The 24,896-nt window shown below is 40.1% G+C and overlaps 1 protein-coding gene across 2 annotated transcripts in view; it reads left to right on the top strand.

Moving 5' to 3' along the window:
• The window catches only part of BMPR1B (bone morphogenetic protein receptor type 1B), a 253,263-nt gene that overhangs the window by 205,196 nt on the left and 23,171 nt on the right, over positions 1-24,896 (top strand). For both annotated transcript variants that reach the window (XM_055713051.1, XM_055713058.1), the window contains one exon: positions 17,809-17,968. In XM_055713051.1, coding sequence (XP_055569026.1) covers positions 17,826-17,968 — 143 coding nt within the window. In that variant the 5' untranslated portion in view covers positions 17,809-17,825. The remainder of the gene's footprint in view (positions 1-17,808; positions 17,969-24,896) is intronic.

Below are 24,896 nucleotides of genomic sequence, written 5' to 3'. Positions count from 1 at the left end.
CAGAGGGCTGTTGCCTGTCTCCAATTTGCTTTTCTGTCTCCTCAGGGCCAGCAGTGCTCCTCTTGCCCTTGCTGCCATCTGCAGCAGTCATTTTGGGGTGCTTCCCAGGGGGATACCTGGGAAGGGAGAAGGGCTTTCCTTCCTAGGGAAGCGTGAGGACCAGCGGGGAGGACATGCAGAGGTTGCCTTCCTGTAGAGACTGAGTGTGTCACATTGCATGTGTGCGGGGTGTACAGGTGCATACCAGCTGGGAGCAAGCAGTGCCTGGTTCGGGATTGGGAGTCCATATTGTATGGGCTTTTAAAGGGATGTGAAAGTGGGGCAGGTGCACGAGGGCAAAGGAAGGAGTCAGGGTCAGATGATACTGACATAAATCATTCAGGAAGTGAGCAGAACATAAGTCAGAGAGAAGGGGGGGGAAATATCAGTAAGTTTGTCAGAGCATCATTGGGAAGTGGGAGGAGCGTGGGGCTGGAAGGAGGAGCAGGTTATAGAAGAGAATAAAAGAAAGGCAACAAAGAGAGAGAGAGGCAGTCCAGGGGAATATAAGCAGGAGGACAATTAATTTTTGGAAAGCAACTTACTTGATTTATTTAAGAGAAAACTCCATGAAGAAAGGAATAAATGTAAAAAAAAAAAAAAAAAAAAAAAAAAAAAGAAGAAGAAGGACTGAGAAAAAGAAATTAAATGCTTACAACATTATGGAGGAAAGCAGGCTGAGGGAAAATGGGAAAGAGAAAGTGGTTTGAAGAATGGGGAAACATTGTTTTATTTTTGTTTATAAATGGTGCAAAATATGGTACTTTTTTCTTTTCAGCATGGTAAAGAGGGCTTACGCCGTCATTCTTGCTGTGCTTGGCACCGCATGATCATCAGAGCGCGTGCGCTACATAGCATTACATGTTGTGTCTTCCTGCAGTGGGGTCGGTAAATGAGCTGCCCAGAGGGGAGAGCGGCTGGTGCCTTGCATCAGGCTGTTGCTTTGCCTTGTTTTAGAAGTCTGTTCATAAACAGCAATTTTCATTTAAGAAGTCCCTTAACTTTATAGTTAGATGCATGTGATCAAAATGTTATACCATGGCCTTGTGTTCATTGTGCACGTGTGAAAAGTGGCTATGAGAGCCATAGCTTTCACACTTACATTGCTTGTACTGGCATCATCATTTTAAGCAGTAGCAGTTTTTTGAATTTTCAAATAATTTCATTTTCACAACGATTTGTTCAGTGTCACGAACTCTTTGTTCCCCTGGTTTGGAGCCCTCATGGGTTATTTATTTACTTATATGATTTAGTGTTTAGATAGAGTATGTATTTTTATATATGTAATATATAAATAATTATTTATTTATATGTCTTTCAGAAATCTCTACCAGCTGGAATTGAACTGGCCAAAGACTGTGGGTGCATAGCTTGCCTTCTCCCAGTGCTTTTGCCAGCATTTCCCCCCCCCCCCCCCCCCCCCCGTCCTTATTCCTGGTAATCCCTTTTGGGTGTTTGTATCGCAGGCAAAGATACAGCACTGTTTGGTCTGCTGTTTTCCTTAGAACAAGGAACTTCTGGTCCAATTGTTTTTCTCATTTCAGGGTTGTTATTAGAGTGTGTGGTTAGGCTAGGCAGATGTCCTCTGACTGCATCTCCTTTCTGTATTTTGTCATCATGTGCTGTATTTAGAGTTTCAGGCTGTTCCGGACAATCTGGATGGAGCAGGAGAGGAAGGAATGCCTGCAGATAGTATTCTTGTGCCAGTCCTGTAATAAAGATTTTCATCCACAAACCAGAAATGCTTTTAAAAGAATATTGTTGTTCATATCAGTGATTTGCAAATGAGCAAGGTGCATTGTGAAGAATCTGGGACAAGGCCACAGGGGTAGTTGTCACTTTGGGAAGAGGATCCACTTTCGGTTTCTGCATGCCATAACCTCACTTTTGTGCTGCTTTGCAGGGTGCTCGGCTCGCAGGTTAGCTCTTTTTTTGGCTCCACAATAAAGCTAGGTGAAAGCACATTCAAATTTTTAAACAATTTTAATGGCAATGGCTACTGATGTTAGGAGAACAGGGTCTGTGTGATCCCACTGAAGGCAAAAGGATTTGTCTAGGGAAAGGTACAAGGCCATTTTAGGAATGCGAAGAATTGCAGGTCCAGGAAAACACCTGCTTTAGGAATACTATCCTGTTAATTCACTTGGGCTTGCCGGCTTGCTGAGGTGAGTCACCCATAAAAAATCTATCAAGTCTTTGGAAAGTGGTCTCTTTATATTTATTTATGGGAATAGAACCTCGCTCTCTGTTAACCTGTGTCATAGTCTTTAGGACATTATTACCATATGACGAAACTGAATATTTTTATTGAATCTATTGTGTAGTGCCAGTGGACCTGAATAGGAGAAATGATACTGGAGAGAACATAAAAGGAGTTTCTTTTCTATTTAGATGGGCATAAGGGAGTTCAATATTACCAGAAAAACTGCTTTGAACAATGCTGATAAAGAAGAGGTTTAATGAGGCTGGGGCTGTTGGCGGAAAATTAGTCTGCATTAGGGTAATATTCCTTCAGGGAGCATTTATAATGCCTGCAGGAATGTGTGTGTGTGTGGGGGAGTGGATCGGATTCCGGCACAACCTTGCAAGCTTTCAGCTGCTGACGTGTGGTGCACCTGCATGTTCCCCTGTCTGACCTCAGAGCTGGTTTGAAAAGCTCTGGCATCTGGAAGTGTAAGGAAGGATCAGGTTTTTAATTTTTGTGACACAAAAAAAAAAAAAAAAAAAAAAAAAAAAATCCCATCTTTTTCTTGATGCTTAGAATGCCTTTTATTTTACATCTTTTTAAAGGATACTGGAAAATGTTTTGTGGGTATGCTTTGTAGTGGTTTGGGGTTGGGTTTTTTTTCCTAATTCTTTTAACTGCTGTCTTAAAGATCTCATAGAGATGTGTCCAAATAGATGAAAAGTATTCAGTTAAAAAATTTGGTTGGTTGGCAAGATTCGAGAAAATAATTTCATACTCTGTTGCTTATCTCAGTAAGAATGTTCTCCTTAGCAAGTGCAGATTCAGGCATGACAGCTTTGGCATTTATCTCATTCGACAAGGTCTGGGATAGCTTCTCATTTTCAGATTGTAGCGATGTGGAGATAAAACGTAAATACTGCTGTACAGGGATTGCCACTTCCTAACTTTACACTTCATAACGGGTATCTGCAGTAGTAACTTGCAAACTGTAAGTGAATGTAATTTACATTACTTGGAATTAACTATTTTGTAATTACACTTTGATTTGTATTTCTGTATCAGACATCACGGCATGGTTAAGCTATGCTGCTTACAAACTTCCATGTCAGTAATTTTGTGATATAAAATTGTGCTTCTTAAATGCACAGATTTTCCTTTTCGGAATTTAAGTCACTTGCTTTGGCATCTGTAGCTTATTTCTTGCAATCTGCTTAATTGACTAGCTTCTCTGTTTATCTTAAAATGTAGATAAATGGTTTTCAGAGCAGTGTTTATAGCTTAATAGTTCCCGAAATAAGAGTCAACATTATCTCCTAGACTCTACCAGTCATAACTAATGATCCCTCTGCTTACACTGTTGAGCAAGTCAGGAGACACTGAACTCTGCAGAGAGCAAGGGCCCTGTGCAGTGGGAGGGTAGTTTGTATGTGATGGCGCCTGGTAGACAAGGCTTTCATGGCTCAGTAGTGTTAATTGGGAACTGAAATTCGTCTTCAGCCACCTCTAACCTCCTATCATTGAACTGTTCTTCTATGAATATGGATACAAACTTGAGGGTGAGTTGACAGCACGCAGCAATCTCACTTCCCTCGTAATTTGAAGTAAGTAATATACGTTTCCTTATATTTGCTTCAGTTTTGCCCATCAGAGCACATTCCGCAATGTGAAATCTCTGCAGAAATTGGGGATATTTTTGATGTTCCAAACATCACTGGCAGGCAGCCTAACAGAGGCATTGTGTTGAGGGCTGAAAGAGGATGAGAAAATAATTAGGCAGCTGGCAATTACCGTATTTTGTCCTAGGGCTTTTTTATGACATTTTAATGTATTAATAAAAGTAAGATTTTTTCTTTATATATATTTTTCTGACAAGTCCTTTGGCTTTGTTCCTGAATGGAGAGTGGTAGGCTTTCCTTTATAATAGGGTGAAGTGCATGCTTCAGGCAGAGAGAGGGGAAAGAAAGAAAAAACAAGTAGGCTTACCACCCATGAGAAATGCTATATTATTATTACCTTGGGAACAAAAGTTGCTTGTTTATCCATGAAATTTAAATAAATGGGGAGCAACAGTGCCTCATGGTGTCAAGCACTATTATTCTTCTGTATCTCTGTCAGCTTGTCAGTATTTACTCTTTTACCTGAGATTTTTTAACTTGCGAGAAGAGTATTTACTGGAAAATGCATATATAGGTGTTGTGAGATGGATATCACCCCTAAAGAATGTCAGCCAGGACAACGTTCTGGTTTCAAATAGGCAATCCAGCAGCCAGCTTTTGCTGGCTTTAGGTGAAATTTAGCTAGTGACATACAAAGCAGTCTCTGTACCTAATTCCTATGTCTCCACAGCCATCTAGTCCACTGTTTTGAAAAGCTAATTAAATGTAAACATTTAGGTGGGTGACCGATTGTGAAAGGAACTTCATATGAAAGCTGTTCCTACTTAAAGAAACCTATATCAGTCTTGTTTATGCTTCAGCTTCTGCATTTTTCATTGTTTTTCTGAGCTTTCACATTGTCTTAAAGTAGGTTTTGAGCTTTGCATTGGCTGGAGAATGGCAGGCTGGTACAGAGCACAGTCTGGGTAACACCACCTATGGCACAAAGGCCACTCTGTACAAAGAAAGCAAATTCAAAACACTGCTTCCAGCTCTGAAGATGTTTTTATTGGATGTCCCCATGAATGAACTACAAGATGCACAATGTAGAATAAGCAGGATGCTCTCTGAGAGTTGAAGCGGAGGAACTTGAAGGCTGCCAGGAGCACCACCATGCAGTTCAAGCAGTTTCTGGCCAGACCATGTTACAACATTGCATTTGCAGAAGATTGCATGGCACCTATCTTTTTCATGTAGCATGCAGAGTCTTGTTACCGTGTACCACTAGCTCTCTAAAGCAAGGATGCAGCAGGACCAGGCCAAATAGTATGGAGGAGAAGAAATTCAACCATTCCTCTGCCTAGTATCAAGTAGCTTTAAAAAAGCCTGTGTAAGGCTCCAAAAAAATGGAAGTATTTGCAAAGACAATAATATGCAAATTTTTTGAAAGAGGAAATTGGAGGACACTTTTTTTTAAATTTTATTTTGGTGTTGTATAAAGTTGTCTTTCTTACCTTTTCCTCTGTACATCAAATCAGGTATCCAGATGCCTGTCTTTGGTTATTGCACTAGGAATCACACTGGTTTCACTCAGCATCCTGAAGAGTCAGCCCTTCTGTACAAAATCAGTTGAAAATTCACATAGTTCCAGATTAGTTTTGAGCATTTTCTCTTAGGAATACAGCTCTTATATCTTTGGAAATGGTCCCATTGGTAAACAACAGCAGCAATAAACCTTCCAGCAAGAAATTGGATACATAGTTCTGAATGTGCAGATATCTTCACTACCAGTTTCCAAACGTGGAATTAGATTAGGTAATGACAGAGCAGAAATTGAAGTATCGTTTTTTAGAGAAAAGCATTTTAAGTACAAAATGCTGTGAGCATGTGCTGACTGCAGTCGCTGATGTTTACAGCTCAATAGCAGAAAGATAAAAAGCTGATTAGTAACAGTAGCTATAGGTCCTCTCTAACGGTTACATACTAGCATGGTGGAAATTATAGATGTGTGTTACATGAAGTGGGTGTGACACATTAAATGACCTTGTTGTCTGGAATAAACTTCAATTGCCAGTTAGCTTTCCTTGCATTTAAGTTACAAGCAAAGTTATTTCAAGGATGTAAAATAATAATCTGTGGATTTTTAGAAAAAAAATAATATCCTTCTGTTATATATCTGTTTGGATCACAGTTACAGGGAATTTTTAACAGTGATTAGTCAACTTGTAAGACAAATATCAGGATAATTAATTACTCTAAACTGTTGTCTCTACCTTGGAGTGAAATTCTTGCTCTCTTTCCACTATGGGACCAAATTTTGCTGTTCTTTGTATATAGCTTTTGTCAAGTTTCCTGTCTTTTTCTCTGACAGGCTATGATAAAACCTATGTATCCTGGTAGGTAATTCATGACCTCTTTAGTGGTCCTTTCTCTGAAAAAAAAATGTATCAGAAATTACTGGTTCTATGCCATCTCTTTCAATGGTCTGTTCTCCATTGGCATTTTTTGTTTTACCTATAAAGTAAGCAAGAGGAAACCTAAAAACCATTTAAACCATCTCGTGGTTGCACTCATTGGAAAACATGTATTGCATTGGATAAATGAGATCCAGGCCGCTGTGGTGTATCCCGTATCACAGGTAAACCCACTTTAAAGGGAGGTAGGGAGCAGAAGGCTCCAGCTCCAGTGTGCATTTCACATACTGACCTTGGAAGCAGCTGTCAACCATCTGGAAATAGTTACAAATTCTGTATTGCTCAGAATCTTTATTTTATTTGTAATTCCAGGATTTTCGGGGTTTTTTTTCTTCCACCTTTCTACTGTCATATCCTATGTAGCCTGAATATTGCTTTGCGCCTGGCTGAAATAATATTGTTTGCCAGCTTACAATCAAAGGGAGTACAGAGAAAAACAGCTGAGCTGTATTAGGCAGAGGCAGTCTGGACTACATTTCTGTACTGCTGAATAACATGGCACAGGTGCAGGATTAGCCCAGCGTATGGTACTGTGTTTGCTTAGCAGAGCCCCCCGAGCCGCCCTGTGCCTCCTCACATGACTCTCATCTTCAGGGAATCTGGCAGCGATGTACAAGCCTGCGGAAGCCCAGTGTAAGTAGAAGGCTTTGCTTTTCAGCTCACAAAACACTTGTGCTTTTTTTCCCCTTTCCCCCTTTTTCTTCATTTGAACTTTTTTCTTTCCTCTGTGTTTTTATTTTATTTATTTATTTTTTTAAGCCTAGTTTGAGCAGAACACTAAAGAGACTAAAACAAAACCCAACAACAAACCAATGTATTTCAGTGGGTTTTGCAGAAAGGTCAAGGAGGGAAATGCATGACTGAAAACGAAGCAGCATCGTTGGTGTGCTGGTGAGATGTGAGGCAGCCCCACGGGGCAGGAGGGAGCTGGCTGCTGGTGACAGACGCTGTCTTCTGTTTGAAGCTTCAGTTCTTGTGGTGGGGGACGGACATGGAGGTTTCCTATTCCTTTGCTTGGACTGTTGGTAGTTTGTATGGTGTCAGGGGTCTTCTGCAAACGTTTAGGTGTGCTTTAGTTAGTTTAGTTTTAGGGAGAGAGGTGATAGATTTACAGAGAAAATGCAGCAGATAAAAGATCTCCTATTCCCTTTTTTGGTGAAGAATGAGGAAAAAAAAGATTTTTAGTAGACCTGGTAATTGACGTTCAGCCTGACAATGAATTTAAAAGGGTGTTTCTCTTTTTCTCCTGAAATGTGCTTTTATTTCAATCTGTGGGTTTGAAGTTAATTTAAAAATAAATGTTTTGGCAATAGTAGACCTATTTGGATGCCAGGTTTGCATTTTGAAGATGAATTACAGAGCTGGGACCAGTTTTAACCTTAGCAATAGGCACCATTCTGTCTAACTACAAAGGTACTTTGGCTATATATAGCGCCTGTGTGTATCAACAATGTTTATTAAAATGAAGCGTCTTTTATATACATTTTAAATACCGGTTAATTGGAAATATAGCCAAACAATAGAAACACATGTACTTTATGTCCTAAAACTTTTCATCACTGTTCAGATATGGCTGGATGCTGAAAAAAAAACCCACCTGGTTTATATTTGACCAGAATTGTTTCTTGTTTCATAGTCTGTAGAGCAAGTTTAAGGAGAGAAAGGTGGCCATGCAGCTCTTGAAAATTTCTGGTCAAGTAGAAGAGCATGTGGGATACAAGTTTTAAGGGTCTTTGCCATTTGCTTTTCTCTCTTAGATTTTGGGGTGCTTTATGAATTGTAGTTATGAAGATGTATCCATATGACATTGGAAAAACCAAAGCAAGCAAACCCTGTGGGGCTGACGGCTAGTTCCTCCTCTTCCAGAGACCCGAGTGGGTGGGCAAACGTGGCAGCCTGCCAGCAGGGACCAGCTGATGGTGTGGCGGCGGTGTCATCGGGCACAGGTGGCGTGAGCCTCTTGCCCACCCAGACGTGAGCTCAGCAGATGCTCTGAAGTGTTCAGCCAGGGAAATGCCTTTAGGCTACTCGAACACTTCAGGAAAACCATAGCACTTATGTCTGCGGTCAAAATTGATTGTTGTTTTTTCATGCATGCAATTAATTTTGGTTTGCAATAGAGATGCTTTCCTCCCTCTTTAAATGGATTTATTTGTTTTCTGTCAAAGTGAATAAGTCAATGACACTTTGTGTTGCATTCAGCCGTGTTTGCAGAAGATAAGATTTGTGCCTCAGTCCTCCTTTGCGAACACAAAGATCTTCTTCATCACTTGTGATTTCTACACATGTAGTTCAAATCCTTATGCAGCATGTGTGGGGAAGCCAACAGTGGTGGCAGTCAGTTCAGTCCCAGCGTTGGCAGCAGAACAGGGCAAGAATTTATACTGTCACTTGCTCAATTACTTAAAACATTGCTTGGCCTGGTGACCTGGCAGGGTGGCATTTGCCTCCAGGAAGAAAAATTCTTGCATATCCTTGAGCAATTCATCCAGCAACAGTTAGTTGCTGAGTGTGTGGTAAACACATGAGATTTAGGGATGCTAGTGGCATCCACCCATCAAAAGTCATCAACATATGCTGGTGTTTTTTTCAGATGCTAAATAATCTGGCCTTCTGGGAGATAGATGGGCGCTTGAGGAAAAGTGGGGCGGGGAATTGTTAGGAAGTGTCATCATCCCCATGATTTGCGAAGCATTTGTGATAAACTAATCAATATAATAAATTTAAAGAATGTTACATACGTATGGCCATAACATTATAACAAAGCTGTTAAAAATATAGCATGCTTATGCCGTAAGGTAGCTGTGTGACAGTTTTGTTTCTGTGAATGTCTACATTGTTTAATTTATTTTTGTGAGAAGTGAGAGGGAGCAACTCCAGTGTAGTAGGATTGAGAAAGAAGTTAGTGATTTATGAAGCAGGTTGCTCTTTAGACTGAGCTAGGGATGTGTCACATCTACTCATGAACAGACAAACCAAGTCAGTTAGAAGGGCACTGGCACCTTTGAATAATGTTGGCACTGCCTTCTGCAAGCATGGTATGTGCACATGCTAATTATATTTTAATATACAGGTGCAGTCTTTGATGTTGGGGTGAGAATGTCTAGCTGATATTTTTATCTTCCAGGCACTATTTTTGTCTTCACTACTGGCATGGTGCTCTTGTGTTTCTTTTCATTGGAAAAGGGAACAGGAGTGACAATGATTTATTAAACTTATCTGAGAGCACCACAGGGTCAAAGCTGTCTATTGGTGTTACTTTTAAATGCCATTGTCTGAGTGCCTCAATCTAAGTATCATCTGAAATGATAAGTGAGTAGAAATCTACAGCATTGCAATCTGCCCATTGCAATCTTTAATGCTTTCCTAAAGATCAGATAGCAAAGCATAGTTTAGTACTAATGGTATCACATTGCATTGCTTCCTGCCTGGATTTTTCCCCCCCCTGTTGCTAGTGTTCAGAAGGGTTCTCAAGATTTCTTGTAAAGATGTTTGCATAATCTTGTGGTGGCATTCGGTGTTTGCTGCTTGGAACTGCAAGTGTATGTGAGGATTTGCAGCTTAAAAGCAGAAATAACTAGCTTTGGATGTTAACAGCAATGTCCCTATCCTTCTTTACATAAAAAAGTTCTAAATGAAGAGCGTGGCAGACTCTGCTCTTTGTAGCCTAATATCCAGACTGCTTGTTTCACATCTTTGTATCTGAACTTCCATTCCCTGTTTTGATCAGGTGATGATCATAGCTGGGAGATGGGGTTTTGCAGCTGGCATACTTTCATGAGTATTGATTACATTTAGCTGGACATTTTCCCAAGATGCTGTTGAGGAAGAGATGAAAAAGTTCAGGTACCTTAAAGTCATGAGAGATAAAAATAGCTTCTTTCAAAGAAACTGCTTCAGCAATTTCACTGAAATAATTTTTTCCCCTGTGGTAAGGAGTATTGAAAGTCCAATGAGGACATGGGACTATCCTTTAATGTGCCTTTGTACACTGTACATACTCAGTAGCTTATCTTCTATCCGAAGCTATCCTGCAAAATAAGTGTAGGCACTCGATATGAACCAGCTTGATAAATGAAATAATATATGAGCCAATACCACCATAGGAAGCTTAGATTTCTGCGTGCTGTCTCACAGAGCTAGGCTAGCGTGGCTTTGAAATAAAAATCCCTTTCTAATTATTTTGTGGTACCTTAAATACTAACACTGAGGAGATCAGAAGAAGTCTGCTCTAGCTGCACCTGCATCTCCTCTGGTTGGTTTGTGGGTTTGTGACACTCTGTTATGACTCAAAATCCTTATGGATATGAAGTTATAAGAGTCAGTCATTCTCAGATCATGTCTTGGATCTCTACCTTAGTATTCCTGAAACATCTGTATCTCACTGTTCCAGTTTTATTACCTGTTATCCTCATACATGCATCAAACAGTAGTGCTTTTATACAGATGTTTGCAAAATGTTTATTCATTTTGAATTGTACAAGAAAACACAATTCAGAAAATAATAGTGGTAGCCCAAACATATTTTACCTTTGCTGTGTAAAATGTGGCTCTTGAAAAGAGATTAAAAACAAAGAAAATACATTATCTGAATGAGAATTATGTGAAATACTTTTTTATTCATCTTTGCAAATGTTAAAAACTTATATTTTAAAAGCTTTTCTTCATCATGGAAGATTTATAGATGGAACCAAAGGATTGTGCAAAGTTGAACTGAGAGATTCAACAGAGCTGGGGAATGACAGTGGGTAGGGTAGACTTTACTGAGTCCAGGCTGCCAGGCTGAAATACTTCACATGTGCTGTCCTTTGGAAATTTTAAAGTCTTTCTTTGTGCTTTTTTTCTATTCTGTTGTTATGCTATCTCATGCCGTGAAAAATGTGCCAACCAATTCTCGTTTTCTTCCAAATGAAAAACATGCCAAAAGATTAACTGTGGATAGCAGAAATGAGAGGAAACCAGGAAAACGTAACACTCAGTCAAACTGTAATGGAATGGTGGACAGCAGGTTACACCTTTGCCATGGGCTATGGCACCAAAGAAGCCTTTGTATTTGTAACTTGTGAGTAGTACAGTATGAGTATTAATTTGAAGGGTCTTGTCTCAGTGGCTTTGTCACAGGTTGTTACATTCCATGCTGAACTTAATTTAGCTCATAATGTCATATGTGATTAAGATGGTTTAATCAGACTTTTTGGACTAGATTGCTTATCCTTTTCAAACCAAATGCAAAAGCAATTTTTGAAAAATAGATAACTGTATTGGCACTCAGCGACAATTCTATGAATATGGACAGAAACAGTTTTTAGGAAAGTTACCTGCATGGATTGTTTAAAATTACATGAGATTGTAAGCCTTATTTGTTTGCATAATGAAGGGAAGCAAAACTACCTCCCAATTTTGAAATACACAGATGAGAAGGAACAATATGTAGGTTCTACATACTCTGATGTACAAGAAATCCGGCACAGATCATAAGTGAAGCAAATCATACTTGATAAGCCCAACAATGCTATAATTTTTTTAGTATACCTAAAAAAAATACTATTTTTTTAATATGTATTAGTATACATATATATATAAGATACACACAGTGGATGTATATCAGGGTACAGCTATCTTCAAACACCATTTGATACCAACCTCAGTTTGGTCTCGCTAGTGCAATATAGTCACACACTGTGAAAAGGAAAGCATATTGTTTTCATTTTTTCTGGTGGTTTTATTTGGTTTGATTTTGTTTATGGTGGTTTTGGATCAAAAATATGCAGTTGTCTGCATCTGACCTTTCCTTGAGTTTTATGGCAGCCTTGAATATCCAGCAAAGGGAAACTGTCATGATCCATTTTTCCTTCTCTGTTATGTGATTGTCACCAATAAAAAGTGTTTTACTGTTACCTCTTGACTATTTTACACAGTAGATCGGGTTGTGTAATTTATTTCAACTTCTTGAACTGCACTGTGTTTTCATTGCTGACTGTTTGCCAAAAAAATATCCCATGGAAATTCTTTTATCTGATGACTGTAAAGTACAGTGAGTTAGCAGTTAGTTATTTCCCTTTCTCTTAAAACAATCATGTCAATGGTATAACCCTGGCCCGGTGGGAAGTCATCAGGCTGTAGTTTATGATACAGCGTAGGAAACTCTAGCAGGGTGTTGCATGATAGTTTCGTATTTTAGTAGAAGTATGATTTGAGGAAAAGCATACTTAACTGTGTAGGCTAGTGCAGGGTACAGATGAAGTAACCTTGTGGTTTAAAATTTCCATCCAACGGCTTTATCAAATTGAGTGATTTTCTTTCGAGCTTTGGGTGGGGTTTTTTGTTTTGGTTTGGGTTTGTTGTTTTTTTTTTTTAATTACTGTTCTGACAGTTTTGTATGAGTATACTTAATTTCCAGTCCAAAGCAACAGTTGAAACAGCCATTCCATGATGATCAAAGCTTCCTAGGTGTGTACCTTCTCTGAAGCAGTAAGCATCGCCCTCCGTCAGTGGGTGTTGTTGCTAGACACACATTGTTGTTACTGGCCTGGGAAGTTGTGAATGGATGGTACTGCATTAATCTGAGGCTTCAAATACCACATGTAGAAAGAGGAGTGAGCACAGCACACTGTTGGGGTTTTTTTTGTTGGTTTGGGGTTTTTTTTGGCCTGAACAGACTTGTTTGTGGCCCTTAGCATTTGTTTCAGGAAGAAGCAAGTCTGACTTTTACTCCTGACAAACCCATGCAAAGTCATGGGAGATCTACTTTTTCATGGCATATACAGTACATAAATCACACAGCTGTGGCACAGAAATCAAACTGTTAAGATAACCATTGCTAATTATTCATCCTCTGGGAACAGGATGGCTTAATATTTGGACTGCAGAATACAGAGTAATAGAATACAGAGCTTTTCACCTCCTGCATTACCAGACTTGTTGAATCAGAGCAGTGCCCAAAAGTCATTACCAGCTGGTGGCTGTGGGCCGGTGTGAAATGAGTTATTGGGCTTTACCCAGATTCTAGTGGAGAAATTCCTGTCCAAATCACATAACTGTGGCTGCAGTTGGCAGGGACTGGAGTGCTTATTGGCAGCCATGGCAGAGACCTTGAGGACTGAATGTACACTAAGAGATGGGCTCTCTAGATCAAATTTGTTTTGCACCTACACAAGTCAGTGCAAAAGCTTAAACAGGCAATTTTTCTTTTGTGAGGTACCACTGTCTGCAGACCTGTCAAACCAACATTAAACAGCATTATTTAAAACCGAGCTATAATTCATCCTGATGGTTACTTGACTGTGATTGTGGAGTGGGGTCCTGCGATCACTTCTCTCTGATTTAAAAAAAAATGATAGCAAAAAACCCTGAAAAAACATGAAAGGGCTTGCCACATGAGCAAGTTCATATTTCAGTGAGAAAGTTTAGTGCTTATAGAATACCATGAAGTCTAGGAGGGATGGGAAGCAAAATGGAAGAATATATCTAAGAAGAATCATTTGTTGGCATGGAGGTTAGTAGGGGTTTAAACTAGACATTAGTCATTCTCATGGTCATCAAGGATAATGCTTTCATTTTACAGCACTTTATTTTCCTTCTCCTGGCTTCAGAATCTTTGTAGACATGCCTTTCTGTAAAGGAGCTCAGGTGAAACAAAGCTTGGAGACACACACACACAAACGCATTTGGAAAAAACAGTAGCATGCTGCTTGTGAGCACACAGGCCCCATTCTCAGGTAGAGAATTACAACAGATGCCATCACATCACGATTCTGAGTGGTCCCAGTCCTACAGAAAAAAAATTCTCAGGAGCTGTACTCCAAAGAGACATAAAAGCCCTGGTGGCCACCTGCCTGCGCTTATGGTGGAAGGTGCTTTGCACACGCTAGTGAATTATAGTGGAAAAGGAGGGGTAAGCTGAGAAAAAAAAAAAAATCAACTAAATTTGAAGGAGGTATACAAGGCTGACGGTAACCTTCAGGCTTTCAACTGTTTTGATTAATTCCCTGATGCAGTCGGTAAGTTTCTCAGCAGACTACTATAACCATATTTCAGATATCCCTGTTTTTCTGCAGTTGTCCCAAACTGTGCTCAGTTCATCAGAGACAGGAGGCTGGCCACAAGCACACTGCAAGAGAGCAGGCTACAGCACAGAAGCAGACAAACTTAGATAGCCTGAAATCCCTTGCTTTCAGGGCACTTGGACATAGCTCCTCAGGAGAGATTTCAAAACCCAAAGGGCTTCTAAACCCTAGACAGAGCCAGGGCTGCATGACCAACATGTGCTAATTACAGCACAGCAGCAAATACAAGAGGGGTAGGCTGTTCACCATCCCAAACTGTGCAATTTTACTCCTGAAATCAGGAGGAACTTGTTGCCAATCTTGAAAGCTCTTCTGGGTTTTTTCCTACATATTACATTTTGGGGAAGGGACTGCTGAAAAATCTGTCTGCTCCAAAGTCAGACATAGAAGTCAAAAGGGCTTGTCAAAACTCCACTCCGAGTGGAAAAAGAAGAGTTCTTGTGTGTTCCACGGTCATCTGCTGGGTGGGACATCTGAATTTTAGAGACTAAAGATCTGCCCAACTTATTAGCTAGCAGCCAGGAATTTAAGGCATGAAAAGAAAAGAGAATGGAGTGAGAAGAATTGGGGGTTTTTTTTAGAAGATAGGAAAGGGCCTGGTTGAAAGTATCTTACTCCTACCTCTTTTAATTTCATTTCATTTGATGTAGAATTGCAATGCTTTTACACTAGTTTTGTCCCTGGGCATTAGTTGAAAGTAAAATCCTAGTTTACATCCCTGTTTCAAGCTCTTGGAAAGTAAAAATTTGAATGCTAGACTATTTGTCCTAATTTTTCTTAAAAACTAAGGTACATATCTAAGTAGCCACCTGTGATGCTTTGATGGTACTTCAGATTTCTGATTCTAATCCAGCATCTCCCACCTGTCCCATTTTAACTATGACTACAACCAACCCGGTCTAGGGATGTAAGCTATGTCAGGTTCTGCAGAAGCTGTTCATGATCACATCCTTGCTGAACGATGGGCAAAGATTTCATTGGAATATGACTGCCTTATACATTTTTTGAAAAAAGGAATGACCCTGCAGTTGTATATATTATGAAGGTATTTAGTTGTCTAAATTTAACATTCAGGCACTTTCAAATGTGTAATGAAACCTTTCTTTCTTTTTGTGCTAGGTGTAAAATACTTTTATTTTTTGACTCCTTGCTGAGGAAGGATCCCTGCTGAAACTGTAGATAACTTGAAGTGTCATGGAAACAATACACAGAGCAAACTTTCACTCAGTTGCCTCATGAGCTTGAAGTTCACTTTGTTGCCTCATGAGCTTGAACTCTGCAAATCCTTGACAGCAATATTAATAGCTGAATATTTCCCATTCGTTGGTAACAAAGTAATACAGACAAAAATTGCTGATTGAAAGAGAATTTACTTAATCTCTAATCCTGTGACTTAGGGAGCAAACATCTGTTAATAATAAGATGTACACAGGCTGCATTTTAAAGTATCATAATTATATTATGATAAAGAAACAGTGCATTTTGTTCTCTATTTTAGCACCTGCTGCATCTTAAGTTGTCCTTTTGAGTACACAGATATTCAGTGCATCTTGAGTGAACTAATTAGTTTATTTCTAATTTTGCCACATGTTAGTAAAATCAGTCTGGGACATCAACATCCAGTTGTGTTACGAATCCAATTAATATCTTGAAGCTGGGCACAAGGGTTACAGAACCCTAGTTTGTATATGTTTTGTAACTAGTTTTCTGGTTTCACTTTAAGAAGAGGTGAGCTGATTAAACATCCAGTCAGCTCTGGTAGAATACATAGGTACTGAGCAAAGATCGAGCCATATGAATTTTGTATTTCATAGTTGTATTAGTCTGATATGGTGAATGACTGTCTTCCATGTGTGTCACCTTAGTATTGTTAATATAACTTATGCAAGGAACGTGCAAGGATTGGAAGGGTAATATTGTTCAATAAGCTAACACTTTTTAAATGAGCTGTCCTTACATGCAAAGCCCCACCTTTCTGAAGAGCTAACCCGTTTCAGCTTTCCCCTAGTTTGCTAGGGACAAGCTTGCACATTTCTTGTTACACTGAAGAAAAATAAAGCCTGTCTGCCAGTTGCTGCCAGTGCTTGTCCATTTGCAGGGCTTTTCTGCCAGAGCTGGCCCAGGAGAGAAGGGGCGTGCAGCTGGGAGGCAAGACATGCATGCTTGTGCTCAGGGCACTGGCTGGTGCCACGCACCCAGGAGCACAAGGCTGGATTTTGTTACTCCTAAGGGCATGGGCTGGCTGAACAACCCTGCTGTTCCTCCAGCCTTTCGCTTCTTCATGACCCTTCAGCCTGTTCTCGCCTCCATTGTTGCTCACCGTCCAAGCCCTGAAGTGTAGCTACTTGTTCCCATCACTTCTGCCTGTTTGTCCACTCCATCTCCCTGTAGGGAGCTGAAAAGGGTTCAGTTTTCTGTCAGCTCCACAATATATCAGTCCTGATGATGGAGGTTTGGGGAAGATTTTAATTAGCACCAAAGCAGCAGTTCAGGAGCCAATCAAAATAATAATAATGCCAATTGTTTCTAAAGGCTTAACAGTAAATCAAGAATTTCAAGCCTGCTCTTCAACTAGTCTGTTGGAGACAGCTGTTTGTAAATGACTCTTTAGTAAGATTTCTTACAGGGAAGCAAAAGGAAAGTGAGAAACTGCCAGTTGAAGCTTTTCATGCTGATCTCATTTTTGTCTTTGATGCTTAAAATATTCACAGGCCCTGAAAGCTGATATTTATGAGTAGAGCTGGGGGAAGGGTGCTGTTTAAACAGCTCCTAGCCCATCACCAACATCTCTAGATCTACTCCACCAGCTCCAACCAGAGATTCAGTACTCTGATATTTTTAGAAGTCATCACTTCCATATATTTCAGCATTGTTCATTCTAAAATACATTCTTGCCTTTTCCTTTGTTTATAGATTATTTTTTTATAGAAATGGACTGGTTTTCCTTGTTTTCCCACTAATGCAATTCGGTGACAGAAAGTGCTGTTGAACTTGAAATAACATCACTTTGTTTAATCTTTGTTAAATTGCATGCCCATGTACTGCTCTGCCTGGAGTACCATAAATCCCACTCATTTTTATAGGGTTCAGTGGATGTAGATATGTGCCAAGTATAAAGACAAAGAAAGCGCAAAGTGTAACCAAGGATTTTACCTGCATAATGCAGTAGGAAAAAACCTGTACTCTGCAATCTGAAAAGAACAACATGTGTCTTTGGCAGCAGCAGAACTGAACGTCAGCACCTTAGATCTAATGCCACTGAGGCCCAATGAGCTTCTAACATGGTGACAGTTTCAGAGGCTCTATAGAAAACCACTCTGCAGTGAACACCCAGCTCAAGTAACTTTCTCAGATCTTGATGGGTAAAAGTACTTTAAAGCCTTCATTCCAAGTCTTGCAATCCAGCCTAGAACTGTTTTTCTTTTTCCCTCTCCTTATATTTATAGCAAATTTTCTAGACAACATGCCCTTGCGAAGCTCTGGCAAGTTGAGCATGGAGACCAGAAAAGAAGATGGTGAGAGCACAGCACCTGCCCCTCCGCAGAAGAAGCTGTCCTGTCAGTGCCACCACCACTGTCCTGAGGACTCAGTGAACAGCACCTGCAGGTTTGTGAGAGATTTATTTGGTGGCAAAACATGGGAAAACCTATTTGTGGAAGCTCAGCAGTCCCAAGTTGGGTGTTGCAAGTTTTGTTTAAGCAGTAATACGTAAATGAGTTGTTTACACCTCGTGTCTAAAAATGAGATGTAAGTTTTGCCTATCAGCTACATATTTATATTTTTATGTTAGGGTATTTGCATCTTTACTGTTTTAGATAATACTTGTATTAATTCATTACATATGAAGTATTCTCAAGGTAGGAGATTTTTTTTAAAAGTGCATGCAATTAATGAGAGGAGACTTGATGGAGATATATATGGAAATATCAGTAAATGCTTATAAATTCATAATTGCTCTCTATGGAATGCCATCTGTAAGAACACTACTCAGCGTATGTACTTGCAATAGCTGAGCTGCCTTTTGTAGGTCCTCAAGACTGTTTTTTTTCTTGCTTTTATGCTAAAAGGAAAGTGATTGAAGTGTTACGTATTTTCTTATACTAGCTGTAGTCTTCTATTTGTTTTTGTGTTTTGAGTACTATGATTGGATTCTGCTCCCTCAAGTCCTTCTGCATACCTAGGGGAGAGGCATATCCAGCTGAGCACAGTCCTCTTGAAGGCTCAGCTTTGGTCTGTGTGGCACTGGCACTGACACTGCCTGGAACAGCAGAGTTGACTGAGGGTACCTGTGGTGGGACCAGGCTGCTGTTCCCCCACCCAAAAGCAGCTCTTGCTGGACACATACTATTGCTGTTGAATGAAGGTAGTATACAAACACCTCTGTCTTGGCTTGAGGTGCATGTACAGTTTGCTTTAGCTGCAGCAAAGTAGGGCTGAGCTCTTCATGTTTCACATGTTGGTATGGTTATGAGCCTTGTAGCCTGACTTAATTCTGCTCAGCTTGCAGTTTCACACTCAAGTGTAAGTTTTGCTGACAGCTGTAAATACCATTTCCTCTTTCTGCCCTCTTCCTTCAAACCCATGCTCTAGCCAGGAGTTAGACCCAACTGCTCTCATGTGGCAATAAGTTTAAAAAGCTGTAAAAACCCACCCAGATATCAATTTGCAGGTCCCCTGCAGCATGAATCAGCCCTTTCCTGTCCCTGCCCAGCACAAGCCGCTGCATTCACACATGCTGTCTCACACACGCAGTAACAGGGAGGTTGCAGATGACTTTTAAATCCATGAATTAGGAAGCACAAAGGGATCCATGTCAAAGAACCCATTGAACAAGTTTTATACTCCAGCTGGGTAGGTCTGCTATTGCATATTGCTTCGTAGGCACCATTGACCTTAAATATTTTTCATGTTACCAGGTACTATGAGTAAATGGCCTATTAAAATGGATTTATTAATTTTTCCTCATTGTGATACTTTAAAGAATTTATCTTCAGAATCCCCCTTGCAGCATCAAATACCAAACTTGTTTTTAGGTGTTAATGCCCAAGGATAGGCAGTTAAGTGGTAATAAACCACAAAATTATAACCCCTTTTGTCTTCATAATCTGAAGATTTCAAGCTTGAATGTTTACTTGAGTGGTAGAATTATTTTTTCCAATTTAGACATCAAAATAGTAATTGAAACTGGAATTTAACCATCAAATGCTAATCACTTTGCTGTCCAGAAAAATGGAAAGTCAAAAGACTTGCATTACAGCTACTCCTCTTCCCTATCCTGTGCTGTCAACTGAGCAGTATCCACCTTGCCACTTGCCCAATGAGCAACAGCGTAAATGAAAAATTGCTGTAGAATTTGGATTAATATAAAACAAAAAAAAATAAATCAAGTACCTTGCCTTCATGGCTTGTCAGCAATAACCCTTTTCAGGATGGTAATCATCGCTATGGCTCCTCCACCTAGGTGTGAAAGCTGCAGTGAGGTACAAAGGACGCAACACCCTTTTCCCTACATCTGCTTCACTGTTACTCTGTAATCATTTGCTTCTTGAATTGCCTGCTACGAAGCTGGAATTGATTATGAAAAGTTGAATGGGACACTACAGAGACAAGAAGGTCCTAAATCTACTGGTCAAAAAGATTAGTTACTAGGCCTCTGATTAGCTGGCTGGGTTGAGACCAGGTTTCAAAAGATTTGACCAAACCCAACCAGTTTAGCAGGGATTATTAGTTTCCCCTGTTTTGGGGTCATCCTACTAGTCAGGCAGTAACTTTCATATTTCATCCTAGCTTAAACAAGTGTTGGCACAGTTTTAAAGCATTCAGGAATTCTCACTGAACCTCACTATAAAGCAATTTTCCCCATGTTGAAGTTCAGGCAGAATCGATCTCACTATTGCAGAATAAATGAACTGCTCCAGATTAAAAGTTATTGCATTAATTATCTGCTTCCTTCAGATGTAGCCATTAAAAGCCTTTTAAATGTTGTATTTAAAAAAAAAAAATCAAACCTCTCATCAGCCCTATCAAGTCTGTTAAGCTTTGGGCTGTGCTTGGACCTGCAAAGCTGGGATCTGTCAGCCCTGCAGGGATGAGCCAGTGTGTGCTGGGGCACCTGAGGGCCTGGCAGAGCCCTGACACTCGGGAAATTCACTGAGCACATCCATAGCCAGGTCTCGGGCTTTGGAGAGCTTCAGGCACTGTCCCTACCCAGACTGTCACCGAAGCAGGGTAGCCTTTTGTGTCCCCAGGAGCAGGGAGGGCTCTGAAAGTTCAATGGGAAAGTGTTTCCAGCTGCGTTTAAATTAAAACTCTGAGAATAAAATGGCTAGTCCTATCACAATCAATATTAAAAATCTCTCATAAAAAGAAGTCTGCCATCCCACCTGAAGATTTTGGTCTGCTACCGCAGGTATTTATCCATTCAAGTCTAGATACTGCCTATAGTACCAGTATTCTGAACGTTTATATAAAAAGGAGGACATCTGGTGGCCATTTAAATTGTATTTTTAGAAATTTAGAAGTCTATATTCTTTAACCACATCTGTATCAAATCCTCTAACAGCCTGCTATGTTCCTGTACAGAATTTCTCTTTCTTTATACTTCCACCGCTTAAGTCAAATAATACTTTAGGGAGCTAAGGATAACACTGCAGCTTAAAATGCAGATCGCTTTCTGTATCAACAGAAAAGCAGTAGCTCAGGTTAGAGTGTGCTTTAAAAAATGGGACAACCCCTGAGAACATGGTGGAAGACTCATTATAGGGTTATCTCATCAAGAGAGGGTTAGTGTCAGGGAGCAGTGAAAGGGGCCAAGGCAGGAGCTGATCCTCACTCTGAAGGATCCCATTTCCCTAACGATACCTGAACACAACAAGCAGAGACAGCTCTTCTCGATGGCTCTTCACGTTGCTAGTGGTGGTCTGAATCCAGGCAGGAGATGGAGGCTGGAGACAGACAGTCCTGTGCCATTACTTGAGGAGAGGGGGCTTGATGCTCAGCCCTGAGCTTAAATGGAGTCCTTGGGCAGGGGGTGTGTATGGGTGGAGGGTCCTGGATGGAGGGTCCCATGTGGGACCACTCTGGGCAATTGAAGCTCATTAATGTGCTCAGGGCCCTGACAATTCACATCTTTGCAGAAGGTTCGCAATGCTCTCTGCTTGTAAAGGGTGTGTTAACCTGTAGCGTGTTGAAACTTTATTCTTCTTTCTGAACATCTGTGTGATTCATAAAAGGCTTTCAGTAAAGAAGCTCAAAGCTGCTTTGAACACAAACAGGACCTTGTTTTGTTGTTCTATTTCAAGTTTTGCCTGTACAAGGTGAATGCACAGGCAGTTGTGTCTAATCCAAATTAATTGCATATTTTAAAGAGTAGTGTTAGATTTAATTGGCTTTGACTGTAATGGGATTGCAGTAAAGGCAGTGCCTGATTAGGTGCCTTGTTGTACTCTATTTTCTATTCACAAATAAATGCTGACAGTTTTAAAGATTGGGCTGGTAGAGTTTAATTTCTGATGTGTTGCCTACTGGTCTTGATTGTGTTTCTGCCCAACTGTGTCTCGAGGTAGCTTTGGTTATCTAAAGCAATAAAATAATGAAGTTGCTTTTCCAGTGTTACCAGAGGTGATAATTCACTTCAGCGATGCTATTTTCTTTCTCCTGTTCTCCAGATGATAGGATTAAATTTTCTTTGTAATTTGATATGTAGAAGGAAGAAGATTTCAACAGTGGGCCAAGGCACTTTTCTTTTAAGCAGCTTTAATTTTTAGGGTAAAGTTGAACATTTTCTGATAAAGGAGTCATGGTGAGATCTTAGAAGTCAGCCTTTCAGTTTTTTTAATGTTTATTTTTTAATGTAAACCTTTATACAGGACTGTACTAGAGGCAGTTAAGTCCCCTTTGATGATTAAACCAAAAAAACCAAAGGTTAACTGAGACAAGTTCTTGCAAGGTCCAGTCTTTCCTCGCCCCCCCTGCCAGGGCCACGTCTCATACGCAGCTCAGCAGGTGACTTCACATCGTGTTTAAACTGAAACACAAAGTCCCCCTCCCACACTTCTTAGCTGTGCCCCAGAAATTCTTCATTTGTAGTTTTGTTCAGGGCTCGCCCATTAGGTATTCAATATAAACCTTAAGCTAAATAGTAATGCAAGTCCAGTCTCCCTGTATTGAGACATGTTACATTAACTCTCAGTTTTTTAGCATGTGGGAGTACTTTGGCATCAGTGTGCAGAAAGTGCTGGAATGCCTAAGACTTCCCTTTGATACTGAATTTATTTATACAAAAAAAAAAAAAATCCAAACCAGCAAATATCCATGTTAAGTCTCTCCCAGCATTAAAGAAGCAGCTACATCATACAGATTCAACTGCAGTGTAATCTTGAGGTCAAGTAAAAGAAAAAATTTGGTCTTTGTTTAAATTTTGGAGATAAAAGGGATGAATGCAAAAGGGAAAAGAGGAAGATGAGTAGCTTTATTTTGACTATTTGCTTCTTGATAGTTCTCACATCTACTGAGATGGATTTTGCACATAAGTGAAAGGCGCTAAAGAGCCCTGGTGAAAATGCAGAAGTACCCGTGCTTGGTGCTATTGCCATACTCCACGTTCTGCTGTCAGGTCTGTAGACCTGTCAAATCTCATACACTCAGCATGAAGCCTAGACAGTTTCTAGGGCTTTCCCTCATAGGTTGGCATTACGGCTTGTTTTCTGCCTTGTGACCCCGCATGTCAGGAAGAACTGTTTGATCTGATTTGGGATTTAGTAAGAGAATGCAAGACACATTTGGTGGGCCATGTCTTAGTTCTGGGAGAATAGTATGAGCAGGTATTATAGAGAAAATATTAATTCATTGACCTATGTATGATAGCTGAGAAGATGTTCTGCTAGGATGCGTTGGGTACCCTCCTTTCTCTCCGTGTGTAGGGTCATTGAGCACTCAGAGAGCCAAAAGGTACCATACACAGCAGAACATGCATGGTAGGTCCAGCATCACCATCTTGGACACTAGCATGGCCAGAAACTGTGGCCTGCTGTAAGCCAGCCTCTTTGCTCTGTTACACTTGTAGGTATCTCATTGCCTTCAGAGTAGCTGTGCAAACATCTGAAGGTACATCTGGCTCAACAACTGTGTGATGCTCCTCTCACTTGGTTTTACGTTACTTCCCTGATGGACAGCCACTAACTATATTATTTTTTTCTGAAAAATTAGCCAGTGTTGAACACATATACATAGTGACTTTTTGTTTTATGGATGATGTCCAAAGACAGTATTTTGCTAAATTTGGCCTTCATCTTCCTTAAGTGAATGATGCGACAAAGTACATACATGAATTAGATGCAAACTGGGAGTCAGCCAATTTTCAAATTAGATTATTTCAGCCACTCTTTACAGAAGAATATGAACTTCCCAGTTTCTTTACATAATGTAATCTAACATTTTTTGATGAATTTTTAAAAACAGTGCAGAAACTTGTCACGTTGCTTTGGATGGAGGTGAAAAGATACTGTAGCTCCTTCCCGTATCAAAACCAGAAGTATAAAAAGGAGGAGTGGACAATAATAATAATACTCATAGGGACTCAATTGCAAATAAAATCAAAGGTAAGGGATCTTTTCATCAAGTTATTTAAACCATCTGTTTGTGATAGGCACTGAACGAGGGAAAGACATTGCTTTTCCAAGTTATATATAGTGCCATCCCTGGCTGCATCATGCACACACAGAGCAGGACAGGAAATCTTCAGCAGTCAAGTTTTGGTAGCTGAGGTATCGCATCCTCTGTGAGAAATGGCTGTTGGCCAGTGAGGACATCTGTGTGAGCAGCTGCAAAGCTGTTGGCCTCTGTTCCTGTCTTCTGACATTTAGTTAAAGGTCTCAGCTAAGATCACCTCTTTCTTTCTGGTAATCTGTAATTGTAGCAACACCTTCTACATCAGTGTCTGTCAGTGTTTCCACTATTAACTCTCTCTCTGTTTTCCTGGCATTTGACTTGGCTGTAAAAATTCACTCTTGGCAAATACGTGACATACCAAATCTGTGCTTATTAGTGATCACACCCAAAATGTATTTAATCTCTCTCCTGCACCATACTCTAATAAGATGATGCTTTAGTGGATGTTTACCCGGATGTTTTCAGTAACATCAGGTTGAGTTACTTCTTTACACACCATTCACGGAATTAAATTACACAGAATTCAAATTACAAAGTTTAAGAAAATAATAATTCTGTACTACACATTTTTGCTTGGAAATAGAGAATAGATTTTTTGTTTTGCTTTGCGTGTATCAATGATGTACATACGTTTCCATTTGTGCAGTCACCAAAATAAACATAAACCCGGAGACGATGCAGACTTACCTGACTTATTTCTGTCTTGTTCTAATAGTAGGAACAGTTTCATTTCTACCATAGGCAGGTACGAGGTAGGGTCATCAATAAACCGGCAGGAGTATGCCCTGCCCTTTACTTGCAGTGTGTGGTCCTTCTGACATCCTGTGAACCTGGAGAACAGGTTGGGGGCAGGAGGGGGGAAGCA

The sequence above is a fragment of the Falco cherrug genome, chromosome 1 (assembly GCF_023634085.1).
Source record: "Falco cherrug isolate bFalChe1 chromosome 1, bFalChe1.pri, whole genome shotgun sequence".
NCBI lineage: Eukaryota > Metazoa > Chordata > Aves > Falconiformes > Falconidae > Falco > Falco cherrug.
The sequence above is the reverse complement of the archived record's forward strand: the minus strand, read 5'-3'. Positions and strand labels throughout refer to the sequence as shown.